General features: G+C 39.7%; 1 protein-coding gene across 1 annotated transcript; it reads left to right on the top strand.

Annotated features, from left to right (window-relative positions):
- The first annotated feature begins 14,225 nt into the window (after positions 1–14,225).
- On the top strand, positions 14,226–18,331 carry LOC125145400 (deoxynucleoside triphosphate triphosphohydrolase SAMHD1-like). Its single transcript, XM_047817954.1, has 9 exons — positions 14,226–14,349; positions 14,542–14,642; positions 14,750–14,861; positions 14,948–15,039; positions 15,223–15,326; positions 16,096–16,238; positions 16,739–16,783; positions 17,167–17,271; positions 17,441–18,331. Exons 1-9 carry the CDS (start codon positions 14,233–14,235, stop codon positions 17,585–17,587), a joined length of 966 nt encoding a protein of 321 aa, XP_047673910.1. The 5' UTR covers positions 14,226–14,232; the 3' UTR covers positions 17,588–18,331.
- Positions 18,332–21,567: the final 3,236 nt, after the last annotated feature.

Raw genomic sequence — 21,567 nt, 5'->3', positions numbered from 1 at the left:
CTTAGTCGAGGATGGTCAGGGCAGATGCTGAGCAAGGCAGGCCTGAAGTAGAGGCATCTGGGCTTTTTTTTTTTTTTTAAATATATAGTGCAGCAGGGGAAGCTTTGCCCTAAGCTGAGCGGATGGTGGCATATTTGCAAAAAGCATGTTGTACGTCCACTCAGCTATAGTGAAGCAGGGAAAACATCACCCTGAGCTGAGAGGATGGCGGCATATATTCGACGCATGTTGCTGTAGTAAGTTGAAAAGCTATCCCTCATTCGGCAAGTGCACGATTGCTGTAGTAAGTTGAAAAGCGATCCCTCATTCGACAAGTGTGGAATCGGATGCTGCGGAGATGTCTTCCTGAGGGAGCAGAGAGAGCAGTCTGTGGGACGGGTGGCTGGAGTTATTGATGATCTTCCGGCTTTCCTTATACACCTCCTGGTGCAGATGTCCTGGGGGGAGGTAAGCTCACCTCGGACGATGAGGCCGGCGGTTCGCGCAACCCTTCCAGAGCTTTACGGTTGCCAGCGTGCTGTTTCCAAACCAGGCAGTGATGCAGCCCTTCAGGATGCGCTTTATAGTGCAGGTGTAAAATGTTCTGGGGATGCGAGGGCTCATTCCTATCTTCCTCTCCGTCTTGGGAAAAAGAGGCGTTGATGTGCCTTCTTTGGCACTGCGTCAGTGCTAGGTCAAGGTGAGATCCTTGCAGATGTTGACACAGGGGACTTAAAAGCTGCTCCTCGGTACGCAGGTGTCTTGTCAATGGTGGTGGGTTTGTGTCTCTGCTCTGTCTCCTGAAGCTCCTTTAGGTGCCTTTTTTTTTTTAAGGCATCTGCAAGTTGGCTTTGCCCATCCGTGCCGCTTTTCGACTCTTTTAATGAACGGTAGCGCATCGACCGAAGCATAAGATGAAAAAATTGGGGAGAGGAATGAGGTAACCTAGCATTATGTAGCATAACATGACGTAACATACATAGCCTAACATGATGTAACTTAACGTAACAGAACATAGCGTAACGTAACGTGAAAGTGACGTGACATACGGCTAAGTATGGGACCCATGCTCAGAATTAGTTCTCTGCAATTAATCCGTCCAAAGTGCACGTAGCCTAGCAGGGCATGGCATAACATGACATAACATAGCGCCTAGCGAGGCATGGTGTAACATAACATAACAGCCTAACGAGGCATAGCATAGCATAATGTAGCATAATATAGCCTAACATGACGTGGCGTAACATAGCCTAGCAAGGCGTGATCTTGCAAGGCATAGCGTAACCTGGCATAACATAACGGGACAAGGCGTGGCATACCATAACCTGGCATAGCAAGGAACATCGAGACATGCATTACCTGGCATAACGTGACATAGCAAGGCAAGCATTGTATGGCATGACCCATTGTGACATGTATGGCAAAACATAGCGTAACATGGCATAGCGTGACATAGCATGATGTAGCTTGACACCACGAGGCATACCATAGCCTAGCATAACATAGCATGCCTATCATAAAATAGCGTAGCCTAGCATGACATAACGTGGCATAACAGCGTAACATAAAGTGACGTAAACTAGCATGCACGATATAGCATGGCATAGCGAAGCATACCCTAACGTGGCGTAGCATAACAGACTGTACAACACGCCAGCCCTAAGGTCGCTTCCGGCTCAAAAACGTGCCATTAAAACACAAACAAGTGCGCTGTATCGATTAACCATAAGGTTAAAGCATGTTCAAACTTTCCTTTCGGCTCTGGTATCTGGTGGTAATCACGACCACTTATAGTTCCATATCGCGAACGAGAACGGAGATGGCTTGCGGTTTAGACTCTGAAGAGCCAGCGAGTTTAAATCGCAGCAGCAGCGAAGCGGCATTTATATCGCAGCAGCAGCGAAGCGCCGTTTAAATCACAGCAGCAGCAAAGCGCCGTTTAAATCACAGCAGCAGCAAAACGCTGTTTAAATCACAGTGGCAGCAACGTTTGAATCGCCGCGGCAGCGAAGCGCCACTTAGATCGCGGCAACAGTGAAGCCGTTTGGATTGCAGCAGCGGCGATGCGTAGGTGCGCTCGAAGGCGAGGATTTAAAAGAAGGGAAATTACGGAAGTCGTGCCGGATTGGTGCGCCTTGTGGACAGCTGATTAGCAGCTGATGCAGCTTACTGCGTGGCCTGCCTGAACTAACGCGATGCTTGATTTCTGTTCTACCTCATAAAGTGTTCTGGAACCAGGGACTGAGAGAGAAGACCCACTGTCATGGAGCTTTTGCCACTTGCAGTAATCATCAAGACCCTCACCAGCAACCACAAGGCACAACATCAGGCCCTTCATGAGCTGTGTACAGAGTAGGAGCAGTGCTTTCAGACTCATCTCCAAGCTCAGGCAGAGGACCTGTAGGTGCTACAGCAACACCTTTTGAGGCCAATTTCACTGAAATCTCTCCCCCAATCCTGGGTTTTGCCTACACATCCCTCCCCCACTTGCCTCGCTTGTCTCCCCTTCAAGTTGATGACTGCAGGTGTGCACCCATTGTGCTCATTCTGGGGGGCATAGTTAGTTGTTCATTTACAGCAGTGTTTACCTGTGTTGTGCAACATATTATTTGAGTCATTATGTTTAGAGAAATATGACAGATACTAAAAAGCCCTTGTTTTGAGTTGTTTTGAAAACAGCATTCAAAGACATTCTACAAATTGTATGCTTCAAACTTAGTGCAATTGTCAGGTGTATAGATGCATTTAGAGAACAGTAGAGTAGATTTTATTAACCGCAAGGAAAAATTTGTTTTCACAAAAGCCACAATACAAGTGTAACTTAGAGCACCAGGACCCATGAAGAAAACACAACACTTGAAGTGCACAACAAGTTACTGTCCAATCTCTGCATGCTAAACGGATTCGCTATCCACTACGCCATCTAGGAACACGAGAAAGCCTTTGAGGTTTTATGTATTAATTCACTAATGTAAAGAAAATTAAAGTCATTCTTATCATTCTTTGTGATATACATGTCATATGTTTAAAAAATAATTATGTAATGTGAGGAGACAAAGAAAAAATGCGCTTAATTTTAATTAATGGGTGGCACTTAAAAGAGCCGTTGCTGTTCTTAAAAGGACATTAGTTTAAACTGAAATAAAAAATTATAAAAACTACACTGATAGTTGAAAATAACAAAAAGTTGTACAAATGGTAGAAACAACAACATATGTGACCGCCGTGCTGTCCAAGGCACCCCAGCACTAGGTTTAAGCATTAAATACACGGTTAAATGTTATAGTGTTTGAAAGCTTAGACTCTCTGGATTTTATTAAGCCCACACACAAAGCATAATATGATTTATAGCCATCATACTAATTTAATCCAAGTTGATAGTCACTGGAAATTGGCGGCACTTACCTTTCTTCACTGGGGTAATATTTTCCAAAACAAATGCTTGTAAAAAATCCCCAAGAGTTTAAGGAACTGGAATATGTAAGCCTTTTAATCCAAAACGCTTTAATCCAAAACGCGTTTCTGACCGAAAACTGTACTTCCGTCCTTGATCATTTTCTTCCAACGTTGTGTGATCTGACAGATTCACTGGTGTCTGCTGCCCTCTTTTCTATGTTAGCACATCTACAGAGAGATTCCCCATTCAAGTCTATGGGGAAAAAACACCCCTTTGAACTTCCATACTGGAAATTCTGGAATTCTGATCACTTACAAAATAGATAGCACTCCTTTCCTCAATGAGCCGGTCGATTTGACACCTCATTTGTGGGTCTAGGACAAAAGCTGCGGGACAAGTTACGTGCCGAACAAGTGTCCGGAAGAAGAAGAAGAACAATAACTAGATTTGTAAAGTTCGTCGCGACAAACTTTGATGTTGGCTTTGACGGTGCAAGTATTCGCAAAGGCCGGTGCATTTTGGAGGCGAGTGGACAGAAATATTGTGAAAGCTGCTGGACAACTAGGGTGCCAATACTTTTGGAGGTGAGCAGACATGAGCATGTGACGTGATCCGAATACCCGTGAGGTAGTTCCCCTCAATGTGCTGAGTGTTTTGATATGCCACATGTCCATTTTGTGCAAATTTTTGATTTCGCTTGTTTTGGGGGCGGGGCTACATGTGACGTCACGTGACATTACCAGAATACCCGTGGGGAAGTTCTCCTCAATGTTCTGAGTGTTTTGAAATGTCACATGTCCATGTTGTGCAAATTTTTTATTTTGCTTGATTTGGGGGCGGGGCAACACGTGACGTCACGTGACATGACCAGAATACCCGTGGGGCGGTCCCCTCATTGTGCTGAGTGTTTTGATATGTCACATGTCCATGTTGTGCAAATTTAAATTTTCACGTGTCGTCACGTGACGTGGCCAGAATACCCATGGGGCAGTTCTCCTCATTGTGCTGAGTGTTTTGATATGTCACATGTCCATGTTGTGCAAATTTTTAATTTTCACGTGTCGTCACGTGTCGTCACGTGACGTCACGTGACGTGGCCAGAATACCCATGGGGCAGTTCCCCTCATTGTGCTGAGTGTTTTGATATGTCACCTGTCCATGTTGTGCAAATTTTTTATTTTGCTTGATTTGGGGGCGGGGCAACACGTGACGTCACATGACATGACCAGAATACCCATGGGGCAGTTCCCCTCATTGTGCTGAGTGTTTTGATATGTCACATGTCCATGTTGTGCAAATTTAAATTTTCACGTGTCGTCACGTGACGTGGCCAGAATACCCATGGGGCAGTTCTCCTCATTGTGCTGAGTGTTTTGATATGTCACATGTCCATGTTGTGCAAATTTAAATTTTCACGTGTCGTCACGTGACGTGGCCAGAATACCCATGGGGCAGTTCTCCTCATTGTGCTGAGTGTTTTGATATGTCACATGTCCATGTTGTGCAAATTTTTGATTTCGCTAGTCTTGGGGGCGGGGCTACACGTGACGTCACGTGACGGGGCAAGAATATCCGTGGGGCAGTTCCCCTCATTGTGCTAAGTGTTTTGATATGTCACATGTCCATGTTGTGACGCATTTTTTTAAATAAATCTTTGTCTAAGAATAATAATAATAATAACTAGATTTGTAAAGTTTGTCGCGACAAAATTTGATGTTGGCTTTAACGGTGCAAGTATTCGCAAAGGCCGGTGCATTTTGGAGGCGAGTGGACAGAAAGATTGTGAAATCTACTGGACCGCTAGGGTGCAAATACTTTTGGAGGTGAGTGGACATGAGCATGTGACGTGAACATAATACCCATGGGGCAGTTCCCCTCATTGTGCTGAGTGTTTTGATATGTCACATGTCCATGTTGTGCAAATTTTTAATTTTCACGTGACGTGACGTGACCTCACGTGACGTGACCAGAATACCCGTGGGGAGGTTCCCCTAATTGTGCTGAGTGTTTTGATATTTCAGATGTCCATGTTGTGCAAATTTTCGATTTCGCCAGTTTTGGGGGCTGGGCTACACGTGACGTCACGTGACGTGACCAGAATATCCGTGGGGCAGTTCCCCTCATTGTGCTGAGTGTTTTGATATGTCACATGTCCATGTTGTGCAAATTTTTGATTTCGCTTCTTTTGGGGGTGGGGCTTTACGTGACATCATGTGACTTGACCAGAATACCCGTGGGGCAGTTCCCATCATTGTGCTGAGTGTTTTGATATGTCACATGCCCATCTTGTGCAAATTTTTAAGTTTGCTTGTTTTTGGGGCGGGGCAACATGTGACATCACGTGACGTCACGTGACGTGACCATAATACCCGTGGGGCAGTTCCCCTCAATTTGCTGAGTGTTTTGATATGTCACATGTCCATCTTGTGCAAATTTTTAATTTTGCTTGTTTTTGGGGCGGGGCAACATGTGACATCACGTGACGTCACGTGACGTGACCATAATACCAGTGGGGCAGTTCCCCTCATTGTGCTGAGTGTTTTGATATGTCACATGTCCATGTTGTGCAAATTTTTAATTTTGCTTGTTTTTGGGCGGGGCTACACATGACATCACAAGACGTCACGTGATGTGACCATAATGCCCGTGGGGCAGTTCCCCTCAATGTGCTGAGTGTTTTGATATGTCACATGTCCCTGTTGTGCAAATTTTTAATTTTCACATGATGTCATGTGACCTCACGTGACGTGACTTGACCAGAATACCCATGGGGCAGTTCCCCTCATTGTGCTGAGTGTTTTGATATGTCACATGTCCATGTTGTGCAAATTTTTGATTTCGCTTGTTTTGGGGGCGGGGCTACACGTGACGTCACGTGACGTTACCAAAATACCCGTGGGGCAGTTCCCCTCATTGTGCTGAGTGTTTTGATATGTCACATGTCCATGTTGTGCAAATTTTTGATTTCGCTTGTTTTGGGGGCGGGGCTACACGTGACGTCACGTGACGTTACCAGAATACCCGTGGGGCAATTCCCCTCATTGTGCTGAGTGTGTTGATATGTCATATGTCCATGTTGTGCAAATTTTTGATTTCGCTTGTTTTGGGGGCGGGGCTACACGTGACGTCACGTGGTGTCTGAGGGATACTGAGGGTTTGGACATTTTATGTCAATACTGCAGTCATTATGGGATTCTACTTATTATACTGCATAGAACAGTACATGCAATTCTTAATGTTGGACGTATTGTGTGTGTGAGAGCTTAGAGGACTTTTCGGGATTCCCTATTCAAGTCTATGGGATGTTCGATCGTCGACTGCGGGAAAACCGAAAATTCCGTTGGAACTCCGAAATAAAAATTTGGTCCGGAGTAAGATCCTAAAGAACCTGTCCAAGTTCGGTGTAAATTGCTCGAAAACTTGCCGAATTACAAACCTCAGAAGTTTATAATGGATGTCTATGGGAAAAAAGGCCACTTTGAGCTTCCGAACCGGGAATGTCGGAATTCCGATCGCTTAGAAAAATAGAAGCAACAAACTTCAGACCAGGGTCTACGACATATCCGAATTTGGTGCATGTGGCTCGAACGCCGTAGGCCGCATTTTTTTTAATGAATTTTTGTCTAAGAATAATAATAACTAGATTTGTAAAGTTCGTCGTGACAAACTTTGATGTTGGCTTTGACGGTGCAAGTATTCGCAAAGGCCGGTGCATTTTGGAGGCGAATGGACAGAAAGATTGTGAAAGCTACTGGACCACTAGAGTGCCAATACTATTGGAGGTGAGCGGACATGAGCATGTGACGTGATCCGAATACCCGTGAGGCAGTTCCCCTCATTGTGCTGAGTGTTTTGATATGTCACATGTCCATGTTGTGCACATTTTTGATTACCTTGTTTTAAGGGCAGGGCTACATGTGACCTCACGTGACGTCACGTGACGTGAACAAATTACCCGTGGGGCAGTTCCCCTCTTTGTGCTGAGTGTTTTGATATGTCACATGTCCATGTTGTGCAAATTTTTGATTTCGCTTGTTTTGGGGGCGGGGCTACACGCGACGTCATGTGACATGACCAGAATACAAGTGGGGCAGTTCCCCTCATTGTGCTGAGTGTTTTGATATGTCACATGTCCATGTTGTGCAAATTTTTGATTTCGCTTGTTTTGGAGGCGGAGCTACACGTGACCTCACGTGACGTCACGTGACGTGACCAGAAGACCCGTGGGGCAGTTCCCCTCTTTGTGCTGAGTGTTTTGATATGTCACATGTCCATGTTGTGCAAATTTTTAATTTTGCTTGTTTTTGGGGCGGGGCTACATGTGACATCCAGTGACGTCATGTGACGTGACCATAATACCCGTGGGGCAGTTCCCCTCATTGTTTTGGGGGCGGGGCTACACGTGACGTCACGTGGTGTCGAGTGACGTCACCTGAATACCCGGTGGGGTGCCAATACTTTTGGCAAAAAGTGGATACTCAGGGTTTGGACATTTCATGTCAATACTGCAGTCATTATGGGATTCTATTTATTATACTGCATAGAACAGTACATGCAATTCTTAATATTGGATGTATTGCATGTGTGAGAGCTTAGAGGACTTTTCGGAATTCCCCATTCAAGTCTATAGGATGTTCGAACATCGACTACGGGAAAACCGAAAATTCCGTCGGAACTCCGGAATAAAAATTTGGTCCGGAGTAAGGTACTAAAGAACCTGTCCGTGTTCGGTGTAAATCGCTCGAAAACTTGCCGAGTTATGAACCTCAAAAGTTTATAATGGAAGTCTATGGGAAAAAAGGCCACTTTCAGCTTCCGTACCGGGAATGCCGGAATTCCGATCGCTTAGAAAAATAGAAGCAACAAACTTCAGACCAGGCTCTACAACATATCCGAATATGGTGCATGTGGCTCGAACGCCCTAGGCCGGATTTTTTTTAATACATTTTTGTCTAAGAATAATAATAACTAGATTTGTAAAGTTCGTCGTGACAAACTTTGATGTTGGCTTTGACGGTGCAAGTATTCGCAAAGGCCGGTGCATTTTGGAGGCGAGTGGACAGAAAGATTGTGAAAGCTACTGGACCGCTAGAGTGCCAATACTATTGGAGGTGAGCGGAGATGAGCATGTGACGTGATCCGAATACCCGTGAGGTAGTTGTGCTGAGTGTTTTGATATGTCACATGTCCATGTTGTGCAAATTTTTGATTTCGCTTGTTTTGGGGGCGGGGCCACACGTGACGTCACGTGACGTGACCAGAATACCCGTGGGGCAGTTCCCCTCAATATGCTGAGTGTTTTGATATGTCACATGTCCATGTTGTGCAAATTTTTGATTTCGCTTGTTTTGGGGGCGGGGCTACACGTGACCTCACGTGACGTCACGTGACGTGACCAGAATACCCGTGGGGCAGTTCCCTTCATTGTGCTGAGTGTTTTGAAATGTCACATGTCCATGTTGTGCAAATTTTTGATTTCACTTGTTTTGGGGGCGGGGCTACACGTGACCTCACGTGACATCACGTGACGTGACCAGAATACCCGTGGGGCAGTTCCCCTCATTGTGCTGAGTGTTTTGATATGTCACATGTCCATGTTGTGCAAATTTTTAATTTTTCTTGTTTTTGGGGCGGGGCTACATGTGACATCACGTGACGTCACGTGACGTGACCAGAATACCCGTGGGGCAGTTCCCCTCATTGTGCTGAGTGTTTTGATATGTCACATGTCCATGTTGTGCAAATTTTTGATTTCGCTTGCTTTGGGGGCGGGGCTACACGTGATGGCACGTGACGTGACCAGAATACCCGTGGGGCAGTTCCCCTCATTGTGCTGAGTGTTTTGATATGTCACATGTCCATGTTGTGCAAATTTACACATACATACATACATACACACACACACACACACACACACACACACACACACACACACACACACATATATATACACACACACATACATACATACATACATACATACATACATACATATATACATATAAGAACTAGATACAAAGTTAATTCCATTCTACTCTCTGCTTCTTATATTATGTACAAGCAATTCTGCTCTTTAATTACATAATAACTCTTCTCTGTATGGGAACGGTCATGTCTTATTTCTTACACAGAAATATATTAACCTGTGGTTTCTGTACAGCAGTATGTACTCATTACCTTTGCAGTGACCATTTCAAGGAAGTCTAAGACATCACCTGTCCTGATTGTGATGCCTATATCATATGTTGACCTGGCAGATTTTAACCCAGGCTCAGTGTTTAATCTGGCCCAAGGCCCCCAGTCGAAAATTCTGATACACTTACATCTCACTAGAGAACTCTCTATGAGCTCAGCAGCTTGATTTTTTCTCTCCTAGTGGAGCACAGGTCATCCCTTATAGCTCAGCAGTCAGTAAACTTTCACATCCTCTATCAGCTGAGCATGACGATAAACACCAACCCCCTTTCCCATCTTACAATGGCTTTAGGTGCTCAGTTGAATGATCCCATTCATTCCTGTCTGACTGAGTCTCTGCCACTATTTGCATCTGGGTGGTAAAAGGCCATAAGGTTGTACTTAATGCCCCATCATATCCAGAGGTGGGGACGGAGTAAAAATACTTCGTTACTGTACTTAAGTAATTTTTTCTGGTATCAGTACTTTACTCCACTATTTATTTTTCGGACAACTTTTTTCTTTTACTCATTACATTTTTACACAAATATCTGTACTTTTTACTTCGTACATTTTCAAAACGGACTCGTTACTTTTAGTATTATTTCTTCTGATTGAGCGCTGTTTCCAGCCTATCATCCTATCATTGTGCGGCTTTTTCACCATGTGACTGGTGTACTGTATTATTTACTGGCTATCAGACATAGGCTAAGGATAGCGGAGCTAACAATGAGCAGCACGCCTACAAAAGGGATGGCTAATGTTAATTCAGAGGGAGTCACCGATGTTAAAATAACTAACAACGAGGACATTCCTGAACACACATAGCCATATATGGGGGAGATGTTTGAAGTATTCGGCGTCAAAAAGGATTCCTGGCGAATGCGTTGCGAATTGTGTCAACCAGGGGCTGTTCTAGACCTTTTGTAGGGTGGCATCAGCCCCCTGTCTGTAATCTCAGCCACCCTAAAACTATCATTTTTACGTTCATAAATAAACAATAAAAATCACGTTAAAGTGCAGGACATGTCGTCGATGGGAAAGAAAATTATTTATCAGTTTGACCCAAGCTCGATTTTTTTTTTCTTTGCTTTCACATGCGTGTGTCGTAGTCTTTCAATAGTGCGTCTTCAGCTGTTAGCTTTGATTGAATAGAAAAGCACAGGTATGCGCAGAGCTGGAGGCATTTATCTATAACGTTAATCGGCGGAAAGACGCAAAGACGGCAACCAAAAGCAGTGAAATTTCACTGTTCTTTTTACCAGAGTTGTCATATAATATATAATATAAAACTCTTCTTGTTTTAAATTCTCACTGAGGGCTACACGTGCTTAATTTAATTAACATTAATTTTGTCATTTGTAAAACATCACAATAATTTTGAGTTGTTTTCAAGGACAGAGCTGGAATCTTCCTACAGTTTGGGATATGGCCTTGGTGATACACTTGGTATACATTATATTTCCAAAAGTGAAAGGTCACCTGACCTTTCCTGCTATATGTGGTTGTTTTCTGATCTCATCCCTACTGAACACCTTTGGGATGAATGTGAACACTGACTCCACCCTACCTCACCTACATCAGTGCCTGCCTTTCGTAACACTCTTGTGGCTGATGAACACAAATATCCATCAGCACACTCCAAAATTAAATATTCATATACATACGCACACACACACAAACACACACACACACACACACACACACACACACACACACACACACACACACACACACACACACACACACACACACACACACACGCACACACACACATATGTATATATATATGTGTGTGTGTGCGTGTGTGTGTGTGTGTGTGTGTGTGTGTGTGTGTGTGTGTGTGTGTGTGTGTGTGTGAGACATTCCGTTTACTAATAAAACCCAAGATAAGGTACTCTAAGGTTCTCATTCTTATAACCCTTTTTGTAATGTGTTTCTTCTTTTAAGGCTTGCCTGACTTAAAATTATTTGCTCCTTAATTTCCTGACAAGGGTGTATTTTATTCATGTGTCAGAAAACAACATTGTATTTTAAAATCCGTTATACTCTATCATCATATCTTACTGATCATGGCATGTTAATGTATACCTGTTCTATTGCCGTATGACCCTTTAAGGTCTGATGTCAGAATGTATACGAAGGTATTGTTTTCTTTTTACTTCCCTAATGAAAGTGCATCTTGTTCATGTTTCATTCTTGTTTCTTTGCCTTTATCTTTGCCTTGATTAATGATTTATGTATGTAATGTACCGCTGCCTTCATACCGTCATTACCCTTCATGTTTAGTATCCAAATGACCACAAAATTATCGGTTACTCATTTTTCAAGCACTGGTGTATTTTAATTGAGCACGAAAGGCGCCATACCATCTAAATACACCCTGGATCAAACTTTAAAGTCATCTAAAAGTTTGATAGCTAAACCACGCCCACAGACACCTGAAACAAAGGGAGTTTTTCCCTTCAAAATCCTGACCGAAGTATTGGTCATCTTCCCAAAGATGGGTGGAGTTCGCGACCTTTAAATTGTCAGAAACACCACTAATCCGTGGTCAGACTTCAGGAACAGCTTCAAGACGACTCCATCTTCCTTCAAAGAAGTTCCAGCAAGCTTCACTTCCAAGAACGACAACTGCTCTGATCTTCAGGAGAACTTGGAAGAACGTCTGACCCCACCCTAACTGACTTTTCAGAGATTTCTCTGTTGCATCCGGACTCTTGTGCAGTAAGCCAATGCAAGTAACCGTTTCTTTTACCAACCAATTTAGATGCGTAATTTTAAGTAGGAATCTTTCATTGAATCTTAAGGTGAATTTAAGTTTCTGTGACGATTTCCCAGTTAGGGTGTGATTTAATTTTGAAGTCTAAGCTTGCCATTCCTTTCCTTCCTTTCTCTAGTTTCTTCTTTCCAGTCTCTTCCTCCCTTTCCCCAATTTTAATTTCTTTTGTTTTCATTTCCGTTTTCCCTATTTCTTTTGTTTGTTTATGTAGTTAGTTTTATGTTGTGTTTGTCTCATTCATTAAATGTCATAATTTTGAGCCACAGGTGATTTGTCTCTGAGTATCGCTCACAAATTAAGGTACCTGCAATATCTGGTCTGAACTACATGCTCTATTAAGTTAATTTAATTTAAATTACGGTATACAGTAAAAGGAGAGCGAATCTTTCTTGGCCGGGAAGATACCGCCTTCATAGAATTAATAAAGGTTACACGGCCTGTTCGCCGGACGAACAGACCAAATAAGCGTAACGTTAATTCCAGTACCGTTAATTTCAACTTAGGTTAAAATGTTTGGAAGTCACTATAACACGTTTTAGTTGCTTATAAATATTTACCTTGCTTCGCGAGCCAAAATCGCTACAATATATATATATATATATATATATATATATATATATATATATATATATATATATATATATATATATATATATACAGTACAGACCAAACGTTTGGACACACTTTCTCTTTCAAAGAGAACATTTAGTTCATAACAATAAAGTGTGAAACAACTGAAAGTATGTCATATTCTAGGTTCTTCAAAGTAGCCATCTTTTGCTTTGATTACTGCTTTGCACACTCTTGGCATTCTCTTGATGAGCTTCAAGAGGTAGTCACCTGAAATGGTCTTCCAACAGTCTTGAAGGAGTTCCCAGAGATGCTTAGCACTTGTTGGCCCTTTTGCCTTCACTCTGCAGTCCAGCTCACCGAAAAACAGGGGTTCAGGTCCAGTGACTGTGGAGGCCAGGTCATCTGGCGCAGCATCCCAGCACTCTCCTTCATGGTCAAATAGCCCTTAAACAGCCTGGAGGTGTGTTTGGGGTTATTCTTTTCACACTTTTTTGTTATGTATATAATTCCACATGTGTTAATTCATAGTTTTGATGCCTCAGTGTGAATCTACCCTTTTCATAGTCATGAAAATAAAAAAACTCTTTGAATGAGAAGGTGTGTCCAAACTTTTGGTCTGTACTACATATATATATATATATATATATATATATATATATATATATATATATATATATATATATATATATGCCCTCAATCAATATAATATTATGAATTATAAAAATATTTACAAATAAAAAAATAAAAATAGGAAGTAGAAACTTTTAACAAGAATCCTAAACATAAACACTAGATATGAATCAAACAAAGGCATGAGCTGTGAAACTCACAACACAACATCAGCACAATATAGTGACAAGAGTGATAGCTTAAAAAAGAACCATACAGAAACCAGGACTTATGCTTATCATTAGGACATGGGATGTAGACACATGGCATGCTTTGTGATGGGTAGTTCAGTGTCAATTCCCACATCACTATCACACTGATAATTATTCAAACTTGTTTTCTACTTTTTTCAAATGAAGGTCATGGCCCTTTCTCTCATTTATTTGAGATCTTCATGAAGAAGGCACAGCCAGAATTAAATTGGACGGTAAATAGTTTAAAATCTGTACAATCGATAATTGCCTTTTTAGTTTCATAAATATTTCCTTTTTTTTCTTGAATCTAAACCCATTTTAATTGTGAGCAAATAAATGTGTGCAAATAATTATCACTGAAGATAAAAATCGCAGTTCTCATGGAGTAGCATGAACAAGCATCAATCAAAATGTTTGAACAACTGATCAGTAACAGTAGGAATGGTGAAACAATTAAGGAAATCATGGTTGGATATGGACTTGATGAACAAGACATTATGTTTATCAAGGAGCTCATCTTTGGCCCAAATCCACCTGCTGAGAGGAACAATCAACTGCCAATGCAACATGCAGATCCAAATGTAATAATAATAATAATAATAATAATAATAATAATAATAATAATAATAATAATAATAATAATAATAATAATAATACAAATAAATAGATTAATATGTAAACAGACAAAAGGAAAAAGAATATATAGTTATATAATGTGTATTTACCATGCTGTTACAGCAAGTTTATATTATATTGTATCTTATTTAATGCAGTGGCCCTACAAAGGAAGAACAGAGGATAAGTCCTACTTGTATGAGATTGTGGCCAATAAAAGCACAGGTATTGATGTCGACAAAATGGATTATTTCAGTAGGTGAGTTGTGATGTGCTTGCATTCAGTGTTTATAGCTTATTTTTATAGCTTAAATGATTGTAGGGAAATATATTGTATATGCTGCATATTTATGTTTCCTTTTCCAGATATTGCCTCCATCTGGGAATGAAAAGCAACTTCTCCCATGAGCGCTACATGAAGTTTGCACGAGTTTGCACCACTGAGAACAACGAAAGGAAGATCTGCATGAGAGATAAGGTGAGCTTTAAAATAATGTTGGAATCATGTAAGCTACAATCACCTTTAATTAAAAACTTAAGTTTGAATTTTGCTTTTTCTTTCAGGAAGCACTGAATATGTACGAACTCTTTCACGTTCGCTACCTGCTCCACCAAAACGCCTACCAACACAGGGTTTCAAAAGCAATTGAAAGGATGTGAGTTCACCAGTAAAATCAGGTCAAAGTACATCACATGCAATTTAAGCAATGGTGTTTAGCTTTAGGACACTGTATGATGCTTAAATCACTCAGAATGAAATAACTGTATGTGTAAAAAAAAATGCATGCATGTTTATGCCAACGCACAACACCCCTCCCCTACCCCTATCTTTTTTCCAGGATTATTGATGCACTTTTGGCAACTGAAGATTCAGAGTTTAGGCTGGATGGCAAGAAAATCTCTGAGACTGTATCTGACATGAGAACATACCTGAAACTCACAGGTTCCCATTTAAAATACTTTGTTGCCCTGAATCACACACACACACACACACACACACACACACACACACACACACACACACACACACACACACACACACACACACACACACACACACACACACAAACTAATGTAGGGTTAGTTTTTAGTGAATAACAGACTTAAAGAAGGAGGCATGTTAAGTAATGAGTCCTGTATCTAAGTTTTTCTCAAAAGCCATCATTTATCAATTCAGTCTGGAGATAAATTTAACAAACGACTCTGCAACTTAAACTTTGGAAACAGAAGCAGTTTGGCAGATTTATAAACACAAAGAATCGACATTTCACAAGAAAATGCCCTTCTGAAAAGTTTACTAGATTGCACAAGATATAGTGGTTAACGTTGCTGCTGCACAGCTTCAATATTTTGGGATTGATTGTGAGCTTGATTGAATATGTAGAATATAATTTTATTCAAGAAATTTTATTATATTTTGATCAAATCATGCTTGCTGATAACAAACGTGAATCAATTCATTCACATGGCTGTTCTGATCATGTGATTAATATTCAATGTAACTTTAAATAACCAATAAGAAAGCAGACAGCAAATTAACATTATAAAGAGGTCCAATAGTAGGACTCAGAAACACTTAAACAAAATAAATGCACATAAAATCACACTAAACCATTGCAATTAAGTTATTTATGAGAATGTTTGACCATTTTTAATCTGTGCATGTTGTACTTTACTTTTTTATCTGTTCTGTTTTTCCTTCTGTTTAACAGATAACATTCTTGGTGATAGACATGTAACACAAAATGCAAATGAGATCATTGAGAGAATTGTGAGACGCGATCTTTACAAATTTGTTGATAGCAAACTATACAGAGGGAGTCTGATAAGTCTGAACAATGATCATATGACAACGGTTAGTTACATTCAAATTTACTTTTTTTGCAATTATTAAAATGATATTACAGAAGCTTAACCACATTGTCATTGGGCAGTTCTATCTAAATGTATTCAGTTTTTCTCCTGTTCTGTCTATTTTTTTTAGAACTCTAAATCTTTAACTTATAAATATTTTAAAGAGGTATCATGATTAAACTGTAAAGACACACCCAGGTGGCTTTTTAGCTCACATTTCGTATCAGCTAAAAAAAAAAGACCTTGTTAACTGGATAAAGTGGACAAGCATGTCTGTTGTCCTACTTGGATGTTTTTTGACGCAGGGTCATTTGTCTTTATTCTATAGTGAGCATGTCTATGAACATATATGAGTATTGAATGGGGGAGTTTTATTTACTCTAGCTCTGTGTGTGTGTGTGTGTGTGTGTGTGTGTGTGTGTGTGTGTGTGTGTGTGTGTGTGTGTGTGTGTGTGTGTGTGTGTGTGTGTGTGTGTGTGTGTGTGTGTGTGTGTTTCTCAGACACTGCAAAGGTGGCTAAATCTCTTTGGAGACTTCAGAGTCACAGTGAGTGGAACAGAAAACCCATAATATTTTTCAATGGGCTGTGGTTTGGGGTTTTAGGTTTTAAAGCCTGATGAAAAATATCAAGCTATGATGCTTCTTGTGACTTTCTTTAATATCTAGTAATGTAGCTGATATAATTGATATGGCTTTAGTCTTCAGAAATGTATGTGATTGTATTACAAGTTTTGTAAAACTAATTTTTTTTTTAAAAAGGCATTAAATGCATGCACATTTAGCTAGAAAATGAAAATGATAATATAAAAATATAGTAAAATACAATATATTGAATGTGTAAAGCTGTTACAGTAGGTAGCATTTTAAATGAGAGCATTGTAAGATAATTTTATCTGAATGATTAATCATTTTGGTACCATCTATTTCAGGTAATTAACTTTGATTACGGGCAGAGAGAGAACAATCCCATCGATTCTCTGTGGTTCTACAGAAGAGACAATGTCAGGACAGCCATAAAGCTGAGGGAAGATGAGGTAGCTATTTGTTTTTTGACCATTATCTTATTGTTTTAAATGTCTTTATAAATCTTAGATGACTAAATGATACTGCAATGTGCAAGCATTTTTATGGTATAGATTACTTTATGGCTGGAGAAGCATTTTCATCTGCAATCTGAGTGTTCATTTGAATGTATCTCCCTAGGTCTCTTTCATTAAGCCAGCAGTCTTTCAGGAAACCAAGGTCTTTCGGTTCTACACGAAAAGCACTGCCCACGGCCTAAATGATGAGCAGCTTGCCATGTTATGGGACATAATAGAGGAAGAAATCGAGCACCAGCAACACAATTGAATGAGAATTTAAAAGCATTAGATTGTGTGTGTTCAGATAATCTGTGTTTTCCTATATTTAGTCATTGAGTAAACGTCAATATTTTTTACTTACTTTTCACTCACAAGATTACAGAGTTCCATATATACATCATGTAAACAACTTTCGTTGAAAAATGATCAGGCAAACAATTAGGCCACAGGTGGATGGATTATCCTTAAAAAGTGAAAGTAATTTGTGCACAAGAGCCAATATAGTTTGGTTTGTTCCTGTATAGACACTGCTAATAGTGTAGTGGTGTGTACAAAAAAAAACACATAATTGTTCACAAAATAACAGTGCTAAAAATGTTTACAGGAAAAACAAGTAGGAATAATGTGTCCTTTACATACTTATCTTTATTTTTACAATAATCATAGGTTTGAATTAAGGATATTATTGATTTCTATAGGTCTTTTTTTTTACACTTTGCTTAAACTTGGGTTCTCCTCATTCTAAACCCGGATTTACCCCCAGGTAGAGAAATGTATTAGTTTGATATAAAAAAAAATTGTCAACTATGTGACTTTTTTTAACTTTAAAAACACTACCTATAATCATCTCTATTATTTTAATGGTGGATTGTCCTAAAAATGCCTTTTGCTGTTTTCAAAATGTAACTATAGGTCTCTTCAATATACATGATAGAAGGATGTACTGTACAAGCAGCTGTAAAATAAACATACATTTTTAGAGGGTGTTAAGGGGATTCATAAAATAAATTCAATAAAAACGTATTCAATTATATGAGTGCCACAGATTCCTCCATGTTGTGTGGATTCCATACATTAGGTAGTGTGATGATGCAAACTGGCTTCATTTCATCATAAAAGGAATATCATATCACCATTCAGACTTGCTCTGTATTTAACACTGTACTATACAATACATTCATGGAAGTTTCTCCAAAATGGGTTACAAAGATTTAAAAAAAAAAAAAAAACATTCTGATGCTAATGCGAAAAGGGTTATCTTATAAAAACAGATATGCTTTTATTTTCATTCTGCTGTAGCATTTTAAAAAGTGTCTTGTTTCCCAACAGGATTGACATCTTGACCAGATCAAGAATGTGGTGGTTTTCCCACAAGCTTCATACTTGTTCTTTTTAAACTCATTCACAATGCACTAGATATTACGGCATGCACATAAGTCTTTAGCGTTACTGTGCACAGACATGACAGCATCTTTCACTGTACTACACTGATTCGCTCTGTAGTGTTGTGATTACAGATAAAAATCCCTTTGCTTCAACTCTATGATTGAAAAGATAAACACATTTTCTGGCTTATCGGAAGAACCCTGTGCTCATATGTGAATAAATGATCAAAGGCCATGAATGGAATAATAACTTTTATAATCAACTTTAATAATAACTTCATGATTTTTTTTTATTATTGTAGCTATTTAGTGCTAGACCAGCATTTACAGTTTTTCTCAGTTGCTTTGGAGCATTTCTCTAATCATACTTAAAATTTGCAAATCAGTAAGTGTAAATTTGCAAATCAAAACAATGTGTACAAATAGCACAATACATTGGATTTCTTGCAAAAGCCTGTCATTTGCTTAAAATCCTTAGTACTTCTCTCAAAAGTATTTGTGTCAATGAACCATCAAAATAACAAGTCATTGTTTACGATCAAGCTAGTCAAAATGTTTAGTCATTTTTTCAATATGACAATGCTTTATTTTAGTATTTCCTGATGTAAACTATGTTTTGGATTACAAGTATTGAAAATGCACATGGCTGAATTTCTTCTAAGTGGCAACTATAAATTTTAACAGCACAAATTTATACATTACTGTATGTGGGATAATGATTGTAAGAGGCTGGACAGGATTCACACTTCTTTTTTTTCTTTACTAGTGGACTGAAAAAAATTACAATGTCACTGTGATAGAAAATATAAAGACACAAATAAAAATTCCAAAAGGTAAACATAGGTAAACACTTCTTAGGCAGAACCACAGTGCATATACAGTGCAATCTGTCTCTACCCCCCTGATGTCCCAGTCTGTCGGGCCACATTTTCATCCACATCACAACAGATATCATCCCTTTCAATACAGCATGGAAAAAATCTGGAATGTCTTATCCAGCCTCTGCAGGCTTCCGCTATGATGTCCTCACATGCTGCATCCATGGCAGCCAGCAGGGTCATCTGAATATGTGGCTAGCAATCATAAACCTTCAACCTCCATGCTGAATAGAACTCCTCAATTGGGTTGAGGAATGGGGAATAGGGCGGGAGAAGTCAGGGAAGTCGTGGCCTAATGTTTAGAGAGTTTGACCCCTAACCCTAAGGTTGTGGGTTCAAGTCTCGGGCCGGCGACAACTGAGGTGCCTTTGAGCAAGGCACCGAACCCCCCAGCTGCTCCCCGGGCAGGTGCAATAGACAGACAGTAGTGAAGTGGACACCAAAAGAGATCCAAATTAGTGATCTTGATCCCTGTCTGTTAAATATGTAAATAGGTGAAACCTTCCTTCACCTTCCTCAGTGAAATAGCAATACATACAAATGACATTTATTGATATATATCTGATTTAAAATCAGGGCTTTTATAAACTGATTGATTGTAGGTTTGTGGTGGATTATACCTAATGTATAAAACACTTGTCCACTTTTGAGACCACAGATTTTCATACAAAAATCAGGCCTTCATGAACAAACAAATGGCTAACCAAGTATGCATTGGTTACCTTAAAAAGTGAAACTAATTTGTTCACCTGGAGAGAACAATGTTTGTACCAACACTGTCAGTGGTGGCTAATGGTGAGCTAAAATCTAAAAGCTATTTATATAATAATAATAATAATAATAATAATAATAATAATAATAATAATAATAATAATAATAATAATAATAATAATAATAATGCTTAACAAATCAATAAGTGCTGTATTGGTTATGGATTACAAACAAATGATGTATGCTACCAGATCTTTTTTTTCTAAAATGATTATTTGGTGGGGGGGGGACGGTGGCTTAGTGGTTAGCACGTTAGCCTTACACCTCAAGGGTTGGAGGTTCGATTCCCGCCTCCGCCTTGTGTGTGCGGAGTTTGCATGTTCTCCCCGTGCCTCGGGGATTTCTTCTGGGTACTCCGGTTTCCTCCCCGGTCCAAAGACATGCATGGTAGGTTGATTGTCCATAGTGTGTGATTGCATGACTGAATGAGAGTGTGTGTGTGCCCTGTGATGGGTTGGCATTCCGTCCAGGGTGTATCCTGCCTCGATGCCCGATGACGTCTGAGATAGGCACAGGCTCCCCGTGACCAGAGGTAGTTTCGGATAAGCGGTAGAAAATTAGTTAGTGAGTGAATGAATGAATGAATGATTTTTTGGTTGTTATTTTACATAAAATGGAAACAGATCTTAAATTATTTATCTTGTTTTATTTTTTATTTTTTTGTACACTTGTAGGTCATCATGTCCTACTGCAGCTTAAGAGTTCAAATAGACAATTATTTTTTCTTCCTCTATTTGCTAAGCAAACTAGTTTTGTGTCTCAAATCACATACTATTCTACTGTAGATCATTATTCAAGAGATAAATATCGGTAACTGGTTCAGTTAAGCGTAAGTGTTTGAACAAATATAAAAAACATACTCAATCCTGAAAGCCCTATTTTGTGTTTGTTATTTTTAGATTAGTAAATACTTTTTATTTAATGCCATAATTTTTAATTTGAGATTTACCTCATGACAGCAGAAAGTTTAAAATATAAACAAGACTCACCAGACTGTTTAACATCAAGTTCTGCATGATACCACTAAATATTTTACAGAAACAGAACTATTTTACAGAACAGGAACATGGGCCTCCTGTTCTCTCTCCCAAGTCTAACACACAAAATTTACTATAAAAACACATATAAACACTCATGATATGTATAATTTCCACTACAAGAGATTTGGATGTTTTTCATAATACAGATGTAAATGCAGCAGATAATAATTCCAT

Source organism: Tachysurus fulvidraco, chromosome 9 (genome assembly GCF_022655615.1).
Source record: "Tachysurus fulvidraco isolate hzauxx_2018 chromosome 9, HZAU_PFXX_2.0, whole genome shotgun sequence".
Taxonomy (NCBI): domain Eukaryota; kingdom Metazoa; phylum Chordata; class Actinopteri; order Siluriformes; family Bagridae; genus Tachysurus; species Tachysurus fulvidraco.
The sequence above is the reverse complement of the archived record's forward strand: the minus strand, read 5'-3'. Positions and strand labels throughout refer to the sequence as shown.